The 21472-nt window shown below is 38.3% G+C and overlaps 1 protein-coding gene across 12 annotated transcripts in view; it reads left to right on the plus strand.

The window, feature by feature from the left end:
• The window catches only part of LOC145997180 (E3 ubiquitin-protein ligase RNF19A-like), a 222265-nt gene extending 211330 nt beyond the window's left edge, over positions 1 to 10935 (plus strand). For 11 of the 12 annotated variants that reach the window (XM_083133876.1, XM_083133875.1, XM_083133886.1 and 8 more), the window contains one exon: positions 7913 to 10935. In XM_083133876.1, the coding sequence (XP_082990002.1) occupies positions 7913 to 8938 (1026 nt within the window). In that variant the 3' untranslated portion in view covers positions 8939 to 10935. Of the gene's footprint in view, positions 1 to 5936; positions 5954 to 7912 lie in introns of those variants that run through there. The other variant, XM_083133887.1, reaches the window with a different exon arrangement.
• Positions 10936 to 21472: the final 10537 nt, after the last annotated feature.

The raw sequence follows: 21472 nt of genomic DNA on the forward strand, positions 1-21472 counted from the left end.
CTTAGGTTAAAGGGGATGGAAGTTTCGCCCAGGTAGAAGTTGCCACAGATTTGGCAGATGAGGGTGTAAATCAGGTTGGATGAGTGGCATCCTTTTCCTGTGTTTGATATATATATATATACACACACTCCTCACAAAAAGTTTGGTATATTCTTATATTAGATAATAAGTGATATGCACGGCCTTGGAATTCAATAACACATGGTATCTGTCTGGTCAACGTTCTCGTCTTTTCACCGACATATGCCACCGTGCTTGTCACCTATTGCCAAGCAATAATATTCCAAACTTTTTGTGAGGTTGTATGTGTGTATATAATATATAATTATATATATATATAAAAATCAAAGAAGGTAAAAGGAAACACTCACCGGACAGTAGAAAAATTCAAAATTTTCGCTAATTTCATAGCATCATCGGTGTGAGAAGAAATAGACTGAACCGGAAGATGCTATGAAATTAGCGAAAATTTTGAATTTTTCTACTGTCCGGTGAGTGTTTCCTTTTACCTTCTTTGATTTTTACTTAGCCCTTTTGGCCCTCCTTGCTTTTATCCATTTTATATATATATGGGGTCCAACTTCCGGTTCCGTCTTCTGTTTCTTCTCACACCGATGATGCTATAAATTAGCGAAAATTTTGAATTTTCCTACTGTCCGGTGAGTGTTTCCTTTTATTTTATATATATATATGGCATACTTGAATTTGAATGCAACATGAGTATTCGGGATACGTAGAAAGCTGTTGCTTTATGAAGATTATTCCAATCTTATAGTGCAGGCTTATCAGATATGAGGATATGTACAAAAGACTCGCCGAGTGGAAAGATTCTGATAAAATGTCAATATTTTCTTAATCTGTACCCTGTCCCAGCTGACTGCGCAGCAAGGCTGTGCAAAGCAGCTGAGGAGAAGGAGGGAAATTGAGTGCTGAAAGTGCAGCATTTTCCAACCGTATGGTCCTGACTATACATGTACGGAAATTTCATGGCATGTCCGGACGTACAGTCCAGACCTTAGTCCATACGCTAAATAAACGCATTATCAAAATTTGCACTTGCTGTTGTATCCCTAATATTTCCCTAAGAAATCCTTAAACCAAGCGTACGGACCTGGAGACAAAAATATGGTCCCTTTGCCATGTGCGGTATTGTCGGTTTCATAGGTTTGCAACGCTTCCAGATCAAAGCAGGGAAATCGGGTAACTCCAGTTGCCAGTTACACAATCCCGTTTCTCTCACTGTTCATTGGCAGAGCCATCTCACATCACTACTTGCGCAGAGACTGGTTCTCGTTCACCTGGTCTACAGTTAGCTGGTTCAGGGTATAACTACGCTTGGTGTGAGGGAATCATGAAAATATTTCACAATAATATTTCCTCATAAAAACAAAACCAAGTAGTTTCCCTTTTTCTCTTATATGTAAGTATTGTTTGCATTGTAGAATTATTTTCCTTGTAGTTTTCAGCTCTTTACAAGCATACAAACACAATTTTTGATGTAACGTTTCGATAGAACATAAGCTTCCTTCATGAGACATTTAATCTATTTTTCAATAATTTTGCAGTTATAACAATGGAATAAATACAACAAACATAAAAAGTAGTAGTTATACAATGAATCTTGTCAATAATGTTACACTGTTGAAACATAACTGTGAAACAATCAGCTTGTTATTATTATTATTCTAAATGAAGATGATGTTGAAATTTAATAAAAATCTTTATTTAATAGTAATAAATATACAAAAGTAAAACCAAATAGCTTGTTTCACAGTCAAGTTGTTACATTAATGAAAATAAGAATAAATCTCTAATGAAGGGAGTGTGTGTTCTCCTGAAACATTACATCAAATAAAATATTGTGTTTTTTGGCTTGTAAGCTACAAGAGAAATAAGTAGTTTCCCTTCAGCATTTTTTCTACATCACTACAGATTTTAAAAGTATATCTCTGAAGAACCCTCCATTCGGAGAAGGTTTACAGCCTAAAAGTTCCATATCGCTAAAGGTATCAATGAATCATTCTTCTACTTGACGGGGGAATTTGAATTTCTATTGATCAGAAGTGTGCGTTATTTATTACTCTGAATAATTTCATGTGAAAAACTTATAAACTGCCATGTGAAGGCGATTTCCCTGTGCATAACAATATTCTTGTTCCATGGAGGCACAAGAGGAAGGGGGGTTAGAAATAAGGACCCAAACATACTTCATCTCAACTATAGTGCAGGTAATGTGATCAGCACCATGCTTGGGTTTGCCTTCACTCCCATCCCACATGTCATGCAATTTCATTGCTACTGGACAGTCATATTTCATGTTTCCATTATAAAAGTCAGTTTTAGGAGTTTATAAGAAGCAAGAAGTACATTTTCATTACATTTTCTCAAAAGAAATGCTGAACAAATTGTGAAACATGAAATTTATGCACTTTCTCAAGTTTTTGCAAAATTTTGGAAAATGTGCAATAAAAATTTGACCTTTGCAAAAATGAACAAACTTTGTAATATAACAAGAACTAGATGAAACAAAATATTAAGGAAAAAAGTTTTAATCTTTAAATTGGCATGGTAAAGTAGCTGAGAAATGTCCCAAGGTTTGAATCCAGCAGAATTCAATAAAAAGATATGAATTGCTTTCCGCTCAGCTTCAGAAATTTTCAATTTTCTCATGAAATAGAATAACATTCCTCCTTTTCTCTGCCATTGAAGTTCCAATACATCATCCGGAATTATAATCTTCTGCTCTAACACCCTTTGGATCCATGTGTACTATCAGGCACAGGTCCGGATTAAGGTGGGTGCTATTGATGCTGCAGCATTAGGCCCAGATGAAAACAGACAAGAATTTTCCGAAAGCTGAACAGTTTTCTTTTGCTATATTAACCTGAAAATACATTTTAGAATGAAATTTGGAGCCCCAATTTTGGACGCCTAGACACAGCGTTACTTATTATAAAGTTACTATTATTCTTTGCGCTGTGACGTAACTATAACGTCCTTGTGTTTATTGTTCACCGAAGATTCCAAGTTAATGCTATCAATTGTACGTTAAACAGTTTACTTAGTAATTTAGCTGCGTTTCTTGCAATATCTTGACGATTGTTGCCATTTTATTATTGTTCGGTAAGTGCGACGTAGTAAATTTTTCACCTTGAAAGTTAGTTGCACAGAAAAATGTACTGCATTTCATTGTTAGGTTTTGACGTGACCTCACATTGTGATATTGCTCGTACTGTTACGCGCATGCTCACTATGGCGTCTCAACTCAGTGGGTGGGATCAAGCGAAAAAGAAAAGGAAACAAGCAGCAGAACAAGAAAAGCTTTTGATGAAAATTCCAAAATTGAGTTCATACTTCAGAGTACGAACATCTTCGTCTCAATCGTCTGCGTCCGATACGATTGCGAGTTTGAGTGCATCTGAAGACCAGGCCAAGCAAGATGGACCGGTCGAGACAAGAGAGAATAAAGAGCGGGAAAGTTCAGGGGAGAGAGAAAAGGTGAAAGGAGACGCTATCGCTGAAGCACTAGCACAGATGCTGGAGGATTTCACCAATGATTTGGGACAGTGGGATGAAATGAACGATGACACTCGAGAATATTGGGCCAAGAAAGGTCCAAAAGACTGCCAACACACTGAATCGAAGTTTGAAGAAAGTGCCAGATGATACCCAGGCGCGTCGTTCCAACGTCGATGAACAAAGACTTCCTTCGTTCGTACGCATCCGCTCAATGGCGAAAAATCCTATAGACAATGGTTGTGCTACTCGCCTTGGACAGGGAAGATGTTCTGCTTTGCATGCAAATTGTTCAGGGGCAGTGCTGTTCAAGCGACCAAGTTTGCTTCAGCAAAAGGGAAACGTTCCAAACTCAGATGTATCTGGTCATGATTGACAGTCTGTTAGCTGAACTGGAAAAGCAGATGAACGCATATGACGATATTTGTAAAACATTCGGATTTCTCTCTGAGCTAACATCATTGAGCATTGAGCAGATGAGGACAAAGCAAAGAATCTCGTTTCCTCATGACTTAGAAGACACACTGGCGGCTGAGCTGGTACAGTTTGCTGCATTTATGCCCACTCAGAAACCGGTGACTGTGAACGAATCAGCAGAGCTTACCATGTAGTACAGGTTTCTGTCATCGTTGAATATTTCTCAGACATTTCCAAATGTCGAGATTATGTTGCGCATCTATCTGTTCATGATGGTGTCCAATGCCTCCGCTGAACGAATCTTCTCAAAGTTGGGAATAGTCAAAGGAGAGCTGTGGTCTTCAATGGGGCAGGAAAGGCTAAGCTTGCTGGCGCTTATGAGCATTGAGCATGAGCTTCTGCGCAGTCTGGACTTCACTGACACGATCGAAGAATTTGTGCTTGCTAAGGCTCAAAAAACAGCAATATAAGTAAGCAACACTAGCGCACATCTCATAATCATTTCATGGTACATTATCATAATCACAAAAACAATAATAAAAAACAAGAAAAACATTAAAATAGAAGTGCAAAATATATATTAAAATAGAAGAGCAAAAAATATATTTGTTAATCATAGTTTGTAAGTGCATCAGGCCCAATTTGCGCTGCAGCATGAGGCCCAATTTAGTTTTAATCCGGCTCTGATCAGGCAGGGAACAAAGGATCTAGAGATATTTGGTTACATGCTTTACGCATAATATACTGAAATCTTGATATTTTTATTAATCACTAACACTTGTCCCCACTTATAAAGATATAACAATTGTAACAATGATTAAACTTGAAGTTTTGCTACTTCTTTGTAAAATAATTCTAAAGCTTTTGTGTTGCAAGACTTTAGCCACAGTAAGATTAATCTACATATGAAACGTGCTTACGTATCAATCTACCTGTTTATTTAATTTAATTAATTTCTGTGACGACTGTCACCATCAGCATTGGAAATTGCAGTAGTTCACTTAACGAATTTCCAGTCCGAGCTGTTACGATGATGGCCACTAGGTGTGCTGCTGCTGTTGAATTATCTGCTGTGTTGTCTGCAGCTGCTTGGTTTTACTTGCTCAAGAAGCTGATGTGAAATTGGAGGGGATTGTCCATTAACAATATTTAGTACATTCAGCTTCTGCTACTTGAGCAAGTAAAACCAAGCAACAGCAGCTCGCCTAGTGGCCATTGGCATAACAGCTCGGATGAGAAGCTTGTAAAGCAGACTACTAGGAGTTCCAACGTAAATTAAGACAGGTCACCGAAGTTAATCAAATAAACAGGTACATGAATACGTAAGCATGTTTCATGTACAGGGGAAGGACAAAAATATGGAAGACCCTGTCGGACTGGTAGGAGTCGACAGTTGCGCTGTAGATAGCGTGCAAGGCAGTTGATACTGAATCATGTCCGAGCTGACAGTATTTCAAAGAGGGCAAATTGTTGGTGCCCTCCTTGCAGGGGGCTCTGTTACCAAAGTAGCCATGTTATTTGGCGCATCGAGAGAGAGACTATCCAAGATCATGATGACGTAATAATGTGTCTGCAAGGACATCATCGGATAAACACCTGCGTGGATGAAAATGTACACTGAGTGACAGAGACGGAAGGACACTGAGGAGGATTGTGACCATGTTTTGCGTGAAGAATGGTGCAAGATCCCATTATCCACCATCCAGGACTTGTATTTGTCCATTCCTCGGAGACTACAGGCCGTTTTGGAAGCTAAAGGCACCTTATGAACTACAGCATTCCGGCTTTTCTTTTTGTCCATCCCCTGTATATATTCATTTTTAAGCATTAATTTACATTGCTATTCTTTACAGCTTTCACTTTTTTTTAAAAATTAGGTCATTGAGAGTTGTCCATGATGCAACAGTTGATACAAATAACAAGTTCAGTTGTAATTCTCTTTTGTGTAGCAATATTGTAAACAATTAATAACAACAACAAAAATGTTTATCTTATTGTTTCAGTGATGTTGTGTTCCAGCACTAAGGTATGGACTTTTTGACATTTGTTTGCTGATTTTCTTTATCAGAATTCTTCAATTTTATTTTCCACAATTATTATCCAAGAAGTCCCCGTAACCCTAGATACTAGTTTTGACTCCAATTAAAAATTAACCAGTAGACCTACATTAAAATGAGTTACATCAGAATTAAGCTTACTAAATTCTGTGTTAATCTATGCTAGCCAATTTTTTTCCCCCCGAGTAGACCTTATATTTTTTATCGTCGTGAAAACAAAAAAGGGCATTTTTTTTAGTTTTGCAAACAATCGTTACCTTTGAAATTCTGTAAATCAAAACAGGTTGTCCGATCATTACGAAATTATAGTATGGTGCAGGCAGAAAGGTTTTAAACATAATTATTAATTTTCAGGTTTTCAAACTTTCTCAAAAAAAAAAAAAAATCGTTCTTAATTAATTTTGCGAAATAACTTTTTCTTAGTATTGGGTAGTCCTACAAATACAATATTGGTTTTCGCTGAAAATTTCTACATAGTACATCTCCTGTGTGTGCCTAATCTTCAATATTGGTCTTGTTTTGAAGCTCTTTCCATCTGTTTTCAAAATGCTTTTCTTTATCAATTCACATTGCAAAACCAATTTTATACAGATTTTTATTCAGCACAGTAAAGTTGTACTTGGAACATGGCAACATACTGCAAGCATTCACTTGCAGCACCCGCTGGCAGTTTCCGTGGTTCATCGGACATCCCTGTGTGCAGTGTCGCCACGTTCCGTGTACATCTTTACGTGGCCCTTTTCTGTTTTCACGACGATAAAAAATATAAGGCCAACTCTGGGAGAAACTTGAAAATATATATGTGAATTTAATGGAGATGAAGACTCCTTTCCCAATCCTGGTTTTGACTGTGTAGATCCTTTGTACCTTTTCAGGGGTGTGTGCATATTTCTCCCTCCTCCAGCCATCGCCAGGGGCAATAGGGCTGATCTAATGCCAATGTATTTGTATCAGCCAATACCAGAATCTGTTGATTTTATTTACTGACACCAGCCAATACTTTTCTCAGGTTTTGGTTTTGGGACCCGAAAAAATGTCTCTCAACACTTTCGCAGAGTCTAAATTATCGTGGAAGTTATGCAAAATGCAAAGTTTCCTTTTATATTGCATCAATATTCTGCAATAGAAAAAGACAGTCTTTTGTGATTGCCTAACAGGTATTAATATTGTGATGTATTCTTGAATATTTTGAAGCAAGACACTGGTAACTTGGTGCATGTCAGTGGAGTGGAACTCTCCCCCTAATGTTAGTCAGTATTGGGAACATCTTTTAATTGTTACCATTTTTACTATCGGTATCAGTGAAAATCGGTTGTGTTCCATCCAAATTTAGGATATGTATACCTAAGGTTTATTATTTTTAAAATTAAATCCTGAGTTTGATTGAAGGTGAGTATGGTCATGTGTGCTAATGGTATATCATGAATGTATCCTGTCTGTACTATAGTGGGAGAAGAAACAAAAGAACCCTCATGCATCTTTCCCTCCATCCCTACAGCTTTGCCATGGTGAATCCTGCTCTACCCACCCCACCCCACCCCCCCCTTCCACACATGAGTACGATGCACAGGACATGAGGTCACGTGTGCTGAGCCCTTATAGGTTGTTACTCGTCATTTAGAAAATTAGCTCACCAGTGGACACATGGCACTCAACGTATGAAGATAACTTGAAATATGTAGACTTGTGTTAGTAGGCTATTATAGTGTGACCACAAACAAAAGAGCCTTCGTTTCCCCTCCATCCATTTAGCTCGGATCGCAAGGAAGCCTGCTCCACTATGGCTCTTCCTTACACGTGTGAGTACGATGCACAGTTCTGCGCAGGTTATTAATTTTGTTGGTTTTCAGCAATAGTGTGGATTATTTTATGTACTTTTTTCTTTAAGAACAATGTTTTTATTAGTGTTCTGTCCGTTTCAGACTGCTGAAGGTGGAGTCTGGTCGAGCGGAGGTGAGGATGGAAACTCTGAAAGGGTTCACTTTGATAACCACATAAGTTTCATCCAGGGTCATACTCACGATTCCCAAACAGGTGCCCAGAGTGAAAGGTACGGAGTGTGGGGATGGAGTGAGTGTCCCGAGAGAGGGCACGACTCAAGACAAAGTACACCATTCATAGATGAAGTGAGAGAAGAATTGGAAGAGGAGGCGTGTAGTGGAAGGAAGAACTCTTCTGGTGCCGTAGGGTTGGGAGATATCAAAATCAACATGAACTGTGTTGCTCATTTGCCTAATGCGAAGGACGATTACAACACGAGGGAAGACATTGGTGAAAAACGTACGGAGAGTAGCAATGCTGGTGATTTTTCTGTTCAAGTAGAACAGTCTGCTTGTGCTCCCCAGATCAGTAAAGGTAAGTCGTTTGGCTCTCCCGGTTTCGCCAAAAGGAACCTGGACAGAGATGGTGCAAAAAGTGACTTTGGTGTTCCAAACGGTGCCGACTTTCACTCTTTCAGTCATCCCTTGGAGAGAAAGAACAGCGAAGACAAGGTGGAATTCGCAAACGAGGCGACTCGCCCCGTGAATGTATCGTCTCCATCGCGTAGCGGTACGTTGAACTCCAAACCAGACGGTGACGGCAGAACCATTTTGGGTGCTGCAGCGGAAGGACGTAAGGAAACTCCAGAACTGAATTCAGGCCTTAATGCACCATCTCACGTGGCTCTCGTGACGATCCCCAACGATGCAAGTGGTTGGACGAAACACGAGAGGAGTCGGATGGTGGGTGTTAAACTCATGAGGGATCGCCCTTTGTGTTTAGATGAAGCAAACTCAGAGCTTGGGAGATCCACTCATGTAGCCGCACCAATCCCTCTTCCAGTAATCGAAGAACCAGAAATCTCAACTGGTCAGTCGGTTAGACTGTGTGATGTGTACAATGAACCAATTTTGATCCAAATAGCAAGTGAGCCATCTCCATGTTTAAGAGACAGAACAGTATTTTGAAATAATCGTGTACGTAACTGTTAGATTGGGTACTTGAGGAAAACTGCTTCATTTAAGTGCAAGAAAAAAAGTTATTTTGTAAAATTTCAATGTATTTGTCATGGTGTTTGCTATATGTTTCTATAAGTATTTTTTTGTGTGTATATAGAAATTGTATTTAATTTAGCGAAATGTGCGCAAGAACAGGCATAAAATTGGGCTATGATGAAATCGTCATTACGATGCAGTCTGGAATTATTTTAAAGTTTTGTCTTTTTTCGCACAATCAAAATATTTTCTTTACTTTGCTCAGAAGAAATGCCTTGAAAGAAAAATGTGCAGGAAAAAAATATATCCTTGAATCTAAGGATTAAAGGATAAAAACATTCTAAAAGAGAACTTACGCATAATAGTTATTTGGCTTGATTGAAACTTAAATACATATTGAAGTTTAGAACTGAAACAACTAATTTGGCGATCTTTCCGCCACTCTCCCAATTCTGATACGTTTGGAATTGCAATGATGAAATCAATTCAGTCAAGTTTTCATTATGTATTTGAAAACTGTGATTTTGTATGGTGAGACTTGTCATGTGTCTTGTGCTTGAAAATATTATTGCTAAACAAACAAACAAAAAAATCAGTTTTTGTTGTTTACCCTTTAATTAAGAATAGTATTACTGTACATGCCTGTTTGATATGGTTTAAGTTTGTAATAGTTGTATTTTTAAGACAAACAAGAGGAATACCTATCATTCTCTCTCTTTAGTAACATTACAACTAATACCAGAATAAACAATATATGAAAAAAAGAGCACAAATATGTACAGGGAAGCTATTGATGCATGTAAATATGTATCCTATATATATAAAAAAAGGAATCTTATTTAAAATAAATTAATACCATACATAGTTTTGTCTAGAGGAAATATGGGAACTGCTTTCCAGATAATATAAATACTGTATTATTTGACTGACTTTCTTGTGCATATATGTATATATGTGTATGTGCATATGTATGATTCTAAACGAACTTATTTCAAACTCTTGAGGCATTCATGTGTTTCGGTTTTTGTGATTAATTACATCACCTTCAAGGTTGTCTAATAATTATGCCAATTCTTGTATTCCACATGCATTTATGACAGTAATTATTACCTAGGGATTCCTGTAATTTGTTGAATTTGTTGTTTGAACAACGTAATTGTAGAATCAGTTAAGATTTTTTGTGTAATCTTTTGTACTTTTCATTTCTATAAAAGAAATTGTATACATTGCTTACCGAACAGTAGCATCGACATGTCTGTAGTCTTCCAGCGCTACGAATGATGCATTTTCTTGCAACCGAAGACGTTGGACGTTCTGACTTCATTTGCCAGTGTAAATCATATTTTTCAAAGACGATATTAACTTCAGCTACTCTGTGTTGTGTTCCTATAGGCTTTGTCAAGTTTATATGTTGTACAAGCTCTCATTGTGCATGCCAGCCCATACTGTCCAATAATATTAACTTGGGTCTGGTAAATCGAATGAAGTTCTTGACTAAGCTCAATATTTAATGTTTTGTGGTTCTATACAAAAAAAAAGCATTGTAACGTATGATGCAAGCAGGAATTTTCATAGCCATCATTTTTTCAGGTTTCAGTAAGTGTCTAATCCAACATTTTTACCACCCATCTTTTACTGTCACCCTTTTTACCGTTTTTGACTAATATTGTGCTAAATTTGCATGTTGATGCGATTTGTAATGCAGGTAATCAATAGTTACATACCTTTGTTTATTCATGGCCTAATATCTCTCTTTATTTGTCTTATTCGGGTATTGTAGCATTGTTTTGGAAAAATAGAGCCTATTTTGTAATTTGCAACATCTTGAGTTATTAAAATGTAGATGGTTCCTAAAAGTTAGAAGTTTAAGTGGTCAGTGATAACAGGTTACAGATTCTACCATTGTAACTTTTCATGCCTGCTAACTTACAAGTGAGTGTGTACACTGAAAAAAAGAAATAAAATTGGAAGTATACTATATATATATATATATATCGCAGCTTTTGTCAATTAATATTTTACTTTAATTAGCGTTATTAGTTCACCTATTTTCCCACAGCATAGTGAAGGACTGCCAAATGAAAACTGTAAAAAAATGCAACAACAAATTTGAGGCAGAGTGTACACAGCTTGAATTTACATGAGGTATCAACTGTTATGTAGAAGATTGATTGATTTAGTTTACTTCGCGTTTTGTGCCTCTTGGCTAATTTGCGAAGATGTGGATAAGTGATTAAATGATGAAATTGATGAATGGACATTCACAAACAACCAAGCCCGAGCAGGATTCGAACCTGGGATCCATGTGATATAGAAGAGACCTGAAGGTGGCAACACTGATCGAGTTCCAAAATGCATTTTTAAGATGGTACCTCCACCACACACTTACTCCATTGAAGAGCAGAGCAGTGGTTGGTTTCTTACCCTCAGGTCCAGGAAATGAAAATGTAATATATGCCTGCCTACCACAAATGGAGGAGAAAGTTCAATGAAGACCTCAGTTCTCAGGCAGATTCACTGCACGTACATCTCAAAAATTCTTCTTCTTGAGGTATGCAGACTTTATATCAACTTGAAAATATATGTACAGTGCCTTGATTTGAGCATTGTGCCACTGTTCCAGGTGGCAGCCAGAACCTTGCTTCCTGCCGAAACCCGATGCGTGCAACTCCTCAACCCAAGTGCATACATTTGTTTTAATTAAAATATTTCTCAATTACAAATTTGGAAATGTTTTCCTTGTATTGCCACACATTTATCACACCTTTTGAGAAAGTTTGCTTAAAAAACACCACCTCACTCTTCTGTATTATACTCTATTGCGGGAATCTCTGGCGAGAGTAAATTGAAGCAAGTGTCTGTGCAAGTAATGACGCAGGACTGTTTGACCAGTGAATGTGTGTCAGGGAACAGGATTGCAGGGTGGGGGAAAAGCAACCACAGTTACCAGCCTTTGCAGCAGAGTGTATGCTTCAGCTCTGCCCATTCACTTTCTCCCCTTCTCTTCTCTTATGCATGGCTTTGCTCCAGGTATTCCCAGGATAGAGTATAGTTTGTTTTCACATGAGAATCATACATAAAAATTTTGTTCTAAAGGGTATTTATGTTGTGGCATTGTAACGGCACTAATAACACTTATCAACACTCAGGCGCAATAGGAACTTTCATCAATTTGGATTAAAAAATGGGCTATTAATCACAATATTAAAAACATTGTAATCTTATGCATGCCAAACAGAACTGTATTTTCATGAATGATTTATCCAAATAAAAAGGTTGCAGTGCATATTATATAGCCTTAAATATAAAGAAACGAAATTAGTACTCATATAAATGTGCCAGGCCAGGAACCGGCACTGAGATTGCCTTTATGGCAGTGACCCTCTGTTGCCACGTTTGCCAGCAAAGGAACTCGCATCAAACAGCCAATTACACCCACCGCTTGGGCTAGAACTGACAACGTTAAAATAACTGTTCTGCGCTGTGATTGCACACCAGTTGATACAGCAACTTCACTGTAAATGGTTTTATCGAATTATTCAATTACTCTCTTTTCATTTATTAAAAACAACAAACTTTAATTTTCAGTGTGAATAGTGTTTTAGGCACTTTTTAAAAAATAATTGTAGATCATCAACTACCGAGCCTTATTGATGACTAAGCTATGCTTCCTATCTGCTTTCTGCACCCATCATGTGGTATCTCATTGTCTGCTGAAATTGATAGATAGCTGTCTGGAATTTAAGGTTGACAACTCTTGGAAGAAATCAACGTTATTTCCATGAATCTGAAGAGATATTTCATGAAATGCTTTTTCGCCTTCTGAAAAAGTTTCTGCTGGATTGGGAATGATCTTACAACTCCTGTCGCCCAAGTTGAGGATGTTACCGCTACACCACAGACACCACAAGTACTTAACACAGAGTTTGAAGAATGACAACCAACTGCATAAGTATTTTAGTCTGAAACATGCGGGGAATTACTCATGGATGTGCAGGTAGTGCATTTGTGTGTTCAGAAGTTTGAAGTATTGAGAAATGTTTGAGAGAAAAGAGCAGCAAGCACAATCTTTTCCGATCTCACAATTGGGAAAAGTAAAATTATAATTATAATGGATTCGGAGAGAAGGAGAGAGAAAGCACCTTACTATCCCAGCTGGGTATTTACAGTTTAATTTTGCGTCATTCTAGAAATAGGGGTATGGGATGTAGTTAACATAAAAGCCTAAGCAGTGGACCAGTGGCGGATCCAGAAATTACAGTTTGGAGGACGAATTTCAGTCTGGTTACTAATCTCAGAGATGAGTAACACAATTCTAAGTATAAACAATATATGGTTCCGTTAGCAGGATTAGCTTGTTTTGGGCAAAAATAGAGGTCATGGTCTGGAATAGATGGTTATTATTGTGTGTCATCATTATAATTGCTCCCATTGCCACTGTAAACTGAATGATCAGCTATGAGGAGTAAAATTAATAAACAAAGAAGCAAAAACCCATTTCTGCAGTGGTGTCAGGTTCAATCTGCTTATGAGGCATCTTGGGGAGTGGTTAGACTCAAAGTTGAACTCTATATTCTATCTCAGGAATATCTGGAGCAATGCCGGGCATTACAGGAGAGAAGGGGAGAAAGATTGTTGGCGGAGCGAAGAAGTACACGCTGCTGCCAACAACATCTGGTAACTGCAATCACTTCCTCTCCTCCACTCAATCCTCTTCCCTCTCAGGCATCCATTGGTTGAGCCCTCTCGAGTCACAACTTGCGCAGAGACTTGTTATCGTTCACTTGCACCAGAGTATAGGTAGAGCCAGTTCCGATTAGTCCATCATTAGCAAAAAGTGGGCTTAAATCAAACATTAAAAAAAAATATTCTCAAACTTGTTAAACTTGGTGATAAAAGAAGAGTCTAGTGTTGGAAAAATTAGGCATAATAATATTTCCAAAAATATGGCAGTTAGTAGAGGCAATCCCCCCCATCACCCTCCCCCTGGATCCGCCCCTGCAGTGGACTCATTTTTCAAACTCTGTGTGAAGTACTAGTGACTTTTGTGGTGCACTAACGACCTCGACTTATGTGACGGGGGTCGTAAAAGCGATTCCCAACCACAGCAGAAACTTTTTCAGATAGCGAAAAGCGTTTCACGAAATACAAGTATTTCTTCAGATTTATGGTAATAATGTTGATTTCTTCCAAGAATTGTAAACCTCAAATTCCAGAAAGCTATCTCAATTTCAGCAGACATCAGATACCACGTGAAACCATCAGAAACCAGGTAAGAAGCATAGCTTTGTTATTAATAGGGCTCCGAAGTTAATGACCTGTAGAATAACAAATATTTTTTTTAAAAAATTGCCTGAAATATTCTTCGCGCTGAAAATTAAAGCTTGATTCTTAATAAATGAAAAAAGAGTCGTTGAATAATTCGATAAAACAGTCTTGTTTGGTGGTTTAAACTACTGAAGCAAAGTATTACAAGCAGTTAAGTGCTAATTTAGTTTTCTTTATTTTAACTTCAACGTTACGTAACGTGCACTACAACTTTTTTTTTGTCTAAGCTGGCCCCCGTGGCAGAGTGGTGAGCATAATGTGCTACGATGCCAGGGGTCCCAGGTTTGAATCCCAGCCTGGGCGTGGATGCATCACTCATCCCCATCTTCGCAAATTAGCCAAAAGTGGCATAAAAAGTGAAGTAAAATAAAGCAAATCAATCAATCTTCTTGTCTAAATCATTCATCTCTTTTGAGAATGGATCGTCCACAATACAGTAGGCACCCAGAAATTTAAAATACAGTTGTGTTTGGCATACATAAGATTATATCTTTGTATCTTGATTGAATCTTTTTTTTTTTTTTTTCATATTGTAACTAATTTTAATTTAAAATCATAGATTAAAGCTATAACAGAGTCTAGCAAGGGAATCTCAAAGTAGGATTCACATAAAGTATTTTAAGTTTAGTGTAGGAAAAAATAAATTTACCACAGTTAATTATTTAATGAATTGACAAATATTTAACTTAAAATAGTAGTTGCATTTTCCCCTTAACACATTCGGGTCTGGCCTCATAATAGAAGCATTTTTACCTCTGGTCTGCGGTTTTTTGTTGTTTTTAAAAAAAATTATAGAAAAAATAGTTTTAATTTTTTTTTATTTGCCACACATTTCTTAAACCTACAAAACTTTCTTTTTTCATTTTCAGACATTTTTGAATATTTTTTCAGCAATGTTTTGTGAAAAAAAAAAGTACAACATTGTAACAAATGTTAATATAGAGATATTTTAAGTTCGTAATCTGGAAATTTCAATAATTAACTACATAAACTATCAATACATCTTTTGAATCTTGCATAAGAATATTCTTATGTGCACATAACAAAAAATAATTACAAATTACAGGTAATTAGCTTTTGTATGAAAAAGTTCGAACCAATCAGGAACGCAGAGAGCAACGTCACAGCTGGGGCAGTAAAATGATGTCTTTTCTTGCCCACATGCCAGTTTCTTTTTTGTGCCTGTCTCCACAAACTTTACATGACCTACAGGGCCTTGACTTTTTCTCTGTAGGGGGATATTGCTTGGAAAATGGCGACCTGTTAGCCTATCCGCTGTAGTTGACATTGACGTTTGACCTTGACTATCTTCGCCCGCTTTGATCAGTAGCGCTTCCCCTACTTGGATGATTAACTCTTCCAGAGGCATTATGATTTTCCCTGTTTACTTGCATGTAAATTACATACGCATTCACCACTGACCTAATGAACAAATGGAAAAACATCTTTTTTCTACCATTTCAATGATTTTCGTTTGAAAGGATAGAAGCTCACAAGTTGATCATTCCGATCAACTCCAGTCTTATTCTGATTAGAATCCAATACAGCATCTGGCTTTATTTTCTGCTCTCGACCTCCCTTACATTTTACCGACACTTCTGAAACAGTAGCTCCATGTTTTGTGCTAAGTATCAATACATCACGAGTGTCCCTCCATTGGCAGAACATGAGTTCATTACTGTGATAGAAAGTCATTTCTCCCTTTTTTAGCTTGATTTCCTTCAGTTTTTGGGGCAAATGTTTTCTGTTTCCTTGTATTGTTCCCACAGCAAGAGTCTCCTTTTTCCAATGATATGAATGCACTAATGGACTTGAATAATACCTGTCCATGTATACTGTGTGACCCTTGCCATAGTAAGGAGCAATTATTGAATTATGCAAGTCTCCTTTGCCAGTGTAAGTTTCGAACCCCAATACGTAACCAGAGTGAGACTCAGTCAGAATATACATTTTCATTCCATATTTTTCCAGTTTGCTTTTCATGTAGACCCGAAATCGTATTCTACCTCTAAATGGACAAATACCTTCATCAATGGTCAGATTTTCGGTAGGAGAAAGTGAGCCTTTGAAAGTTTCTGACAGAAAATCAACATACGGCCTCAATTTGAACAATGGATCATGGTTTGGCTCTTGTACAGAATATAATAATCATTGTTATTTAGGTGCAACTTAGCCAAAATAGAGCGGAATCTATCCCTGGACATAACTTTAGCAGCAAATGTTGAATGAAGAAAAGCCCTTTGGCTCCAGTATTTCTTGATGCTACTTTTATGCAGCACACACATATGTAATATTATAGCAAAAAGTTGTAAATTTCATTGATAACCACAGACTTCCATTTCCACCACAAACTGTTTTTCTTCAATTTATTAGTTCTCTTGAGTTTCGAAATACTACTATTAGCATACCTGTTCGTTTCTGTCTTGATGTGCTTCACCATATTTTCATCAAAGAAAATTGAGAAACAATCCATTGGAGAACTGTTGCAATCTACAGGAGCAGTCACTCTTGCATCCTTTTGAAAAACCGGTCTTCTAAAGGAATATTGGACCACTCTATGTCCCTCAACTGGAATGGCCTCTCTGGTATACTTGAATTTGGCTGCAGGACAGGACCAGATGATGTATCAGTTTGTTCTGCGTCATCTGTAAAAATTAAACAAATAAATAAAATAAATTTTCATTTGACATACACTATACAAAATAATAAATGGAAAAGCTAAAAATACATCAGTGCATGTAGGAGAATCAAGCAAGAGGCAAGATGAATAGACCCAAAAAAATTACCTCTTTTCACTTCATTCATAAAATACTAGAGTTTGCAACACTGTTTGTATTGTCAACAATTAATTATTACGAATATAACCTACCTTCCAAATCTTCAAATTCATCTGCATCATCGAACTCGTCGCTAACTTCAAACTCTGAGGCGGAATCCTCATGCAGAATTTCCACTATGCGGTCTGGATCTAATGACGTCAGCGTACATCAACCCGACAACAAACAGTGGCAGGTGCGAGATAAAAATAGCACATGAGTCACCTAGCGATCGGAATTTCAACAAAGAGGCTTGAATGAACACGCACATGAGACGAAGTACGAATATAGCCCGTAGTTCAATCGGCAAAGCGATTGTATACCACAGGATGGGCTATGCCCGTCGTTCGTCCACATTGACTTTAAGTGCACTGCGGGCTATGCCCGTCATGAGACCCCAATGTGTTAACCATATATTCGTTTAATGGCAAACTTTCTTAAAGGACCATGTCAGGAAATTTAAATCTGTAAGTTATGGTATCATAACTTTGTCCTCCTCCGTAGCCGAGCAGGTTAAGGCGTTCACTCGTCTTAAGATCGTTCGCTGCGGGACGGCGTAGGTTCGAATCCGGCTCTGGTCGGAATTTATTCGGCCTACGTATAGGGCCGGTGGCAACCCACCATCGTGAGGAAATTGGGAAGCTCCGAATGAGTGAGCGGTAATCCGGTCGAGAAGACCTACAATGGCTAGGGGTTCGATGGGCTGACCACCCGTCACCCCAATACTGGTCTAAGATCTCCATGCTACAACAGGTGACGGAGGAACAGTGTGGGAGGGAGACCAGCAGTCGGTAGGTAGGCCAAGGCCCTCACTGGCTGTAGCGCTGCGGGTTATTGTAAGTTATGGTATCAAATGCATTTAAAATTCACAAGACAATAAGGGATAGAAATAAGCCTTAAAAAATTAGCAAAAAATGTAACAAAAAAAGGTAAAAATACTAAAAATTACCTAAAAGTAAAAAAAGAACGACAAATAAAAATAATGTTTTCTGGTTCTAGCTCAGGGGAAACTGACTAACATCAGGTTTAACATTGTTTTGAAAGCTGAGAGAAGAAAATCATTCTTCATAAACTTCCGAGTCCAAGTCATCACATTCCTTGTTTGACAAAATACTTTCTGTTGGAATATGACAACAATTTAGGCATTTTTCGATCCAAATTGATGGAAGTTCCTATTGCTTTTTAAATAATAATGAGAATAATAAAGAAAAATGGTAACAGTAGTCAGGAATATTTTGTGTAAATTAGTTTCAAAATATTAATTTAAATATAATAAATATTAAGTTATTAATTTTCGCTCCTTGCACAGTACTTTGCAAGGTGTTCTTATATTTTATTTTTATAAACTATTTGTAATTATGCCCTTTTGAGTTCAAATTTGACAGCTATTTCCTGCAGGTGGACCACTAACTAGTGCAGTGTTTCCAACCTCTCAACAGTTTCTCTGATTCCAATTTTAACATGCCGAATCACAAGTATTCTCTGAAATTATACCACATACTAAAGTTTTAAGTTTTGTTCTCTATTAATAAGTTGGTCGAATATAATTCCTGTCTTCATGTTGTAAACAAGAATGTAAATTCTTCATCACTGGGACTTTTGTCTAGTGAAGAGGTCCGTAGTAAAGTTGGCTACTCCGCGGTGGTGCTCAAGGGCTATGTTGACAAATTAACGATTTCTGGACTTGGAAATCTTTCAGGATGGCCAGGTAACATTGAAGAAGTGTACAATCTGTGTACTTTGTTTCTGTTATGCCAAGCATATTATGCACATTTGAACAACTATTTGAATTTAAGTATTAGAAATACCAGTAAGTCAATTTCTCAAGATGAAAGATGCAAGTGGTGTACATTGAAATTGAAACACCGGTGATTGTAGACAAGCTGCTGGAGGGCTCGCCTGCACCACAGCATAGTGGATATTCAAGCACATAGGTGTGTGCATGCCAGTCACATTGGCACAGTAGTAGCTGGACTGCATGCCAAATATTCAGTTTCACTCAGTAGAATGGGAAACAGAGTTCCAAAGAGGGCAAATTGTTGGTGGTCATCTCACTGGTTCATCAGTAATGGAGACTGCGAATATTTGTAGGGTATCAAGGGTCATGGCAGCATACCAGAACGAAGGAATAGAGGATGAACCAGATCCAGGAGGTTTAAATGTCAGGGGAAGAGGAAGCGGTCTGACAGGGACGTCAGGGTATCGAAGAGGATTGTGTCCAAAAAGCATAAAACAACCCCTGCAAAAGCTCACACTTGACTGAACCTGTTTCTACCAAAACAATCCGTCGAGAACTTCATAGGGTCAACATCCATGACTTGGTTACTATACCGAAACCCTTGGTCACTAGCACCACTGGCAGCTGCTTAATACGTGCTACCATGCTATAGCATGTTTCTCAATTTACTACCTCCCTCTGTCCCATAATTATTGTCCGGTACACCTTTGTTTGTTGTCTCATAATAATTGCCCGATATTCAAACTGTGACATTGGTGTATACAGAAGAAGAACATGAAACAAGGGAATGAGTCATACAACTTTACTACTCAAGGATCTGTACAAATTGTGCTTTCCATCTGCCTCTTCATCTGTCATTTCTGTACTACCATTTTGGCATACCGGACTATAATTATGGGACAGAGGGAGTAAAATGAAAAGCAAGAAAAAGGGACACATTTCATAGATTGAAGAAGTTTAATAAAACACTGAAGTGAAATGAAACTTCTCACATTAAGAGGCTCAAAAATTTACAGCGTGCTATGTATTTTCTGCACCCTGTTGAGCTACAACAAATACCGTGCTATTGGCTTCATAGCATGTCTTCGCCACCTCACGGTGCGCCGAATCTGGCCAAATGCCCCTCGGTTCTGCAGGGGAGGTAGGATTGGAGCCAATCAGCTCGGGAAATTCGTCTGCTAGCGTGCTACACAGATTCACAGTATGGTAAGTGTTGTCGTCTCAGTATAAGAAGAAAGTTTGCGGATAGCTACAGACTCAGCAGACACTAATTTTTTCCACATGGTCATGCACGTGGCATATGGAGCAGTCATTGTAAAGGACAGTTGTGCTCTGTTGTTCCAAGCAGTGGCCTACACGAAGCTGGGGCGAGCAAATTGATGGGGGCTACAACCCATCTCCAAATTTTGAGTTTCGGATAAAAGCAGCAAACAATCCTGAAACAAAAAACAGTGTTATTTACAAACACCCCTTAAAATGATCTCCGATTACCATTTTTGTCTTTGAACGGCTTTTAAAATGAAGGTTTAAATCGGTGATTGCAAAATATGTTATAGTTTATTCCGGCTGTATGTAAAAAGCTGCTATGTAATACAGACCTTTACAATTCCAGACCCCACGGGGGAAAAAAACCCTGCGTATGCTAGTAGCTCCAAGTGAGTGTGTGTGTGTGGGGGGGGGGGGGTTATTGTAAGTGCAAGAAACAACATCTACCATAGCGCGCATCTGTGAAAAGTCACGAGCTGCCGCTGACTAGCACCAATGCCAAAGAGCATGTTGACTGGTGCCTGCAGTGCAAATCGTGGACGTTAGACAACCTGAAATGTGTCATGTTCTCGGATGAGTCCACCTTCAATGTTTTTCTGACATCTCGAAGAGTTTACGTGTGGAGAAGTCCATCCGAAGCATACCAACCAGAATGCTAAGTGCCCAGTTGGGGGTGGATCCGTGATGGTGTGGGGTACAATATCATGAAAGTATTTGGGATCACTGATCGTTCTGGAGGAACATGTCACTGCCAAGGACTAGGTATATGGCAATTCTAGAGGACCATCTGCACCCTATGGTGCAAATATCGTTCCCGGACAGTGTGTTACTCGCCTGCCCCCCCCCCCCCCCACACACACTTTACCTCCGCACCAGAGGTTCGGTGCACTTCGTACTCGGCTCTGATTTGTCTAGGGGTATCTTTCTTTGTACGGCAATGCACGTGGGTTGCTACAAGTCAACATAATTAATTAATTAACTACAAGAGACAACAGATAACCTTTGCGAAACCTTATTGATCAGGGGGATAAATTACCTTGTCCAGCATCTGTGAAATTAAAAACGGAAATTTTGGATATTTTCTATAGTTTAATTAACGTAAAATTTGAACGTAAAATATACAAGTCGTATCCGAACGTTCATTTCTCTAATTATTGGAAATCTCTATTGTTTGTACCTGGATGCTTTACATTTCATGAATTACATCGCGAGTACGCTTGTCACAAGGTAGACTCGCGTTACTCCAAGAAACGTCTTAACAGGCGACAGGTCGCCCGACGTGTACATTTCTCAACCTCCACGGTGACAAGGCACTAGGCTGCCCGGCGCACCGTGATTACTTCAAAATAACATCCAGTA

The sequence above is a fragment of the Lepisma saccharinum genome, chromosome 13, assembly GCF_977018435.1.
Source record: "Lepisma saccharinum chromosome 13, izLepSacc3.1, whole genome shotgun sequence".
Lineage (NCBI taxonomy): Eukaryota > Metazoa > Arthropoda > Insecta > Zygentoma > Lepismatidae > Lepisma > Lepisma saccharinum.